The 2,500-nt window shown below is 39.4% G+C and overlaps 1 protein-coding gene across 4 annotated transcripts in view; it reads right to left on the bottom strand.

The window, feature by feature from the left end:
* Positions 1 to 2,500, bottom strand: part of LOC125031705 (regulator of nonsense transcripts 2-like) — a 37,342-nt gene that overhangs the window by 14,923 nt on the left and 19,919 nt on the right. For all 4 annotated transcript variants that reach the window (XM_047622612.1, XM_047622614.1, XM_047622613.1 and 1 more), the window contains exons 18-20: positions 2,146 to 2,325; positions 1,760 to 1,948; positions 1,529 to 1,601 (exon numbers count right to left, since the gene is read on the bottom strand). In XM_047622612.1, the coding sequence (XP_047478568.1) occupies positions 1,529 to 1,601; positions 1,760 to 1,948; positions 2,146 to 2,325 (442 nt within the window). The remainder of the gene's footprint in view (positions 1 to 1,528; positions 1,602 to 1,759; positions 1,949 to 2,145; positions 2,326 to 2,500) is intronic.

Raw genomic sequence — 2,500 nt, 5'->3', positions numbered from 1 at the left:
TAAGGTTTTTTCCCCAAGTGTCATAGCTGACTTACTGTAGATCGTATGAGCCTCCTAAGAAGTTTTATCTCAGGGTCTTTGTTCAGTTGTTGTGCATGTCTACCTCTGGAGGATAAAGATCCGTGCTTGACAGGGCTTTTGAGTAATGATATTGCTAACTTGCTGACAGAGTTTCATTAAAGTGATCCGGGCCCGTAGGAGTAAAGTCTTCATACCAGCAGGCAATTCTTTCAATGAATTCATCATGATATTTATAGTAGCAAGGTGGTATCTAAGGCGCGGCTGGGGTGGGGTTCTTTTGCAAAAAGGGAGGGTTATACCTAATGCCCAGTGATCACTAACTAAGAATGGATGACTTTCACGGTAGTTGGTAGTGTGTGCTGATTGTATAGAGCTATATAGTCCAATTTCCCTCCCAAATAATGAGTTTTTTCGAAGGGGCATAATAAGTGTATGGGGTCACTAGTATTTTGGAGATAGTCATAATAAACCTTACTGTTTTTGCCAATGGTACTTCCCTCGGAGCCTAAGAGAGGATGGCGAGCATTAAAATCCTCACACAATAAGACAGTATCAGTATGTATCATGCAGTCAGGAGGTTTAGGTACCACCTCACTATCATGTGGATTATATACATTAATGATGGTGATAGATTTACCGTCTAAAAATATTTTAATACTAAGATATTCAACACAGGAGTTGTCTAGATTATCATCAATCACTTTCAATGGAATTGAGTTCTTTATGTAAATGCCAAGCCCTCTTGTAGAGGGGTTAGCAGTATTTGGTCTATCATAGTATGTGTATCCCGCAATTTTTGCATAACGAGCACTAGTTCTGACTTCCTGAAGGCAACACACATCAACAGTTTTGGAGTGAAGGTACTGGGAGAGAGTTACCTTGCATTTCTGCAAACTGTTCATGTTCCAGGTAATACATTTCAAGTGATTAACTGGAGACATTGATTACTTGACCATTTCCAAGGCCCACTACAGAGTGATGCTATTGTTGATTGAGGAGGAACGAGTACATCCTTTCCTGAAGAAAGAGAGAGAGAGAGAGAGAGAGAGAGAGAGAGAGAGAGAGAGAGAGAGAGAGAGAGAGAGAGAGAGAGAGAGAGAGAGAGAGAGAGAGAGAGAGAGGGAGAATGATTAGAGATAGAATAGAGTGAGTGAGTGAGTGAGTGAGTGAGTGAGTGAGTGAGTGAGTGAGTGAGAGAGAGAGAGAGAGAGAGAGAGAGAGAGAGAGAGAGAGAGAGAGAGAGAGAGAGAGAGAGAGAGAGAGAGAGAGAGAGTTTGCTCAGACAATGGCTGAGACAGAGGTAGAGTCAGAGACAGAGATGGCTGGGACAGAGGCAGATAAATAAACAGACAGACACAGGCTGTCAAATAAACAGACACAGACAAATAGAGACAGGCAGATCAAGGAAAACCTCTCTATAAGTCTGTAAACTCAAGACTGAAAAACAAGAGATTATACCATTATGTACAAAAAAGGGTCCTTAGTCTTCTGAGGACCATTCACTGACCTTCCTCTGTTATTGTGTGAAGTCCTTCATTATCCGCATCAGGTTGTAAGAATTGCCGAAGACTTGGTACTTGCTATAGAATTCAAAGAATAACATGATTCAGATAAAGAAATATTGTAAACTCAGATAAAATGAGACATTTTTCATTTCACATTTCAAAATGAACAATTCTTTATTGCAATGATGTTTAAGAGCTGAAGCCATTAATAAAAACTGAAATCTGGTACTAACCTCAATTGCCTTTGCAACAATCTGATTATTAAGGTGAGTCACAGCTTTCTGTGCTTCCTCCAGGTTGATGTACATCTGAAGCTTTGGTCTCACTGCTGCAATTGTGTCTCTGACTAAGTGCTCAATCTGCCATGGGAACTCTTGCTCCTCACTCCATATATTGAGAGATCTCTTATACTGATAGTAATGCTGCAGACAAGGAAATCAAAATTAAACAAATGCAATTCAGAAGTTCACACACTTTAATCAAAGAGGTAAAACATTTTGAAATCGAGTCATTCTCATTACCAAGTGAAACTTAAAACCACCAAGCCTGAGATATCCAAAGGCTCATGTGTTGAGATTTCAACTTGCAAAATTCTAGATATAATCATGTCTTTGCTTACCTGGAAGTAGCATAAATAGCAGTCTAGACGTCTTTTGCTTGATCCTGAACTAAAGAACTGCCCACATGTTTCCAACAACGTACACACCAACCTCAGACGAAACAGGTGTTCAGGAGGATCGTACTCACTATACGAACTTGGGTCGAATACCACACCAAAGGAGATGAAGAGGTAAAGAACCTATCAAGAAAGTTGGTATTAATAACTGTAGATCCTGGCTTTTTTTTAATTGATAAGCCTTTACGGCTTTTGAAAAAGGAATTGCAGCCACATATTCTCCTAAAATGACAGATATAAATTGTTTATATTATTTGATTGGGAAAATGAAGCTATTTTGCTGCTTTTAATATGCTCT

Source organism: Penaeus chinensis, chromosome 13, assembly GCF_019202785.1.
Source record: "Penaeus chinensis breed Huanghai No. 1 chromosome 13, ASM1920278v2, whole genome shotgun sequence".
Classification (NCBI taxonomy): Eukaryota; Metazoa; Arthropoda; class Malacostraca; order Decapoda; family Penaeidae; genus Penaeus; species Penaeus chinensis.
This window is presented reverse-complemented; position numbering and strand designations above follow the sequence as displayed.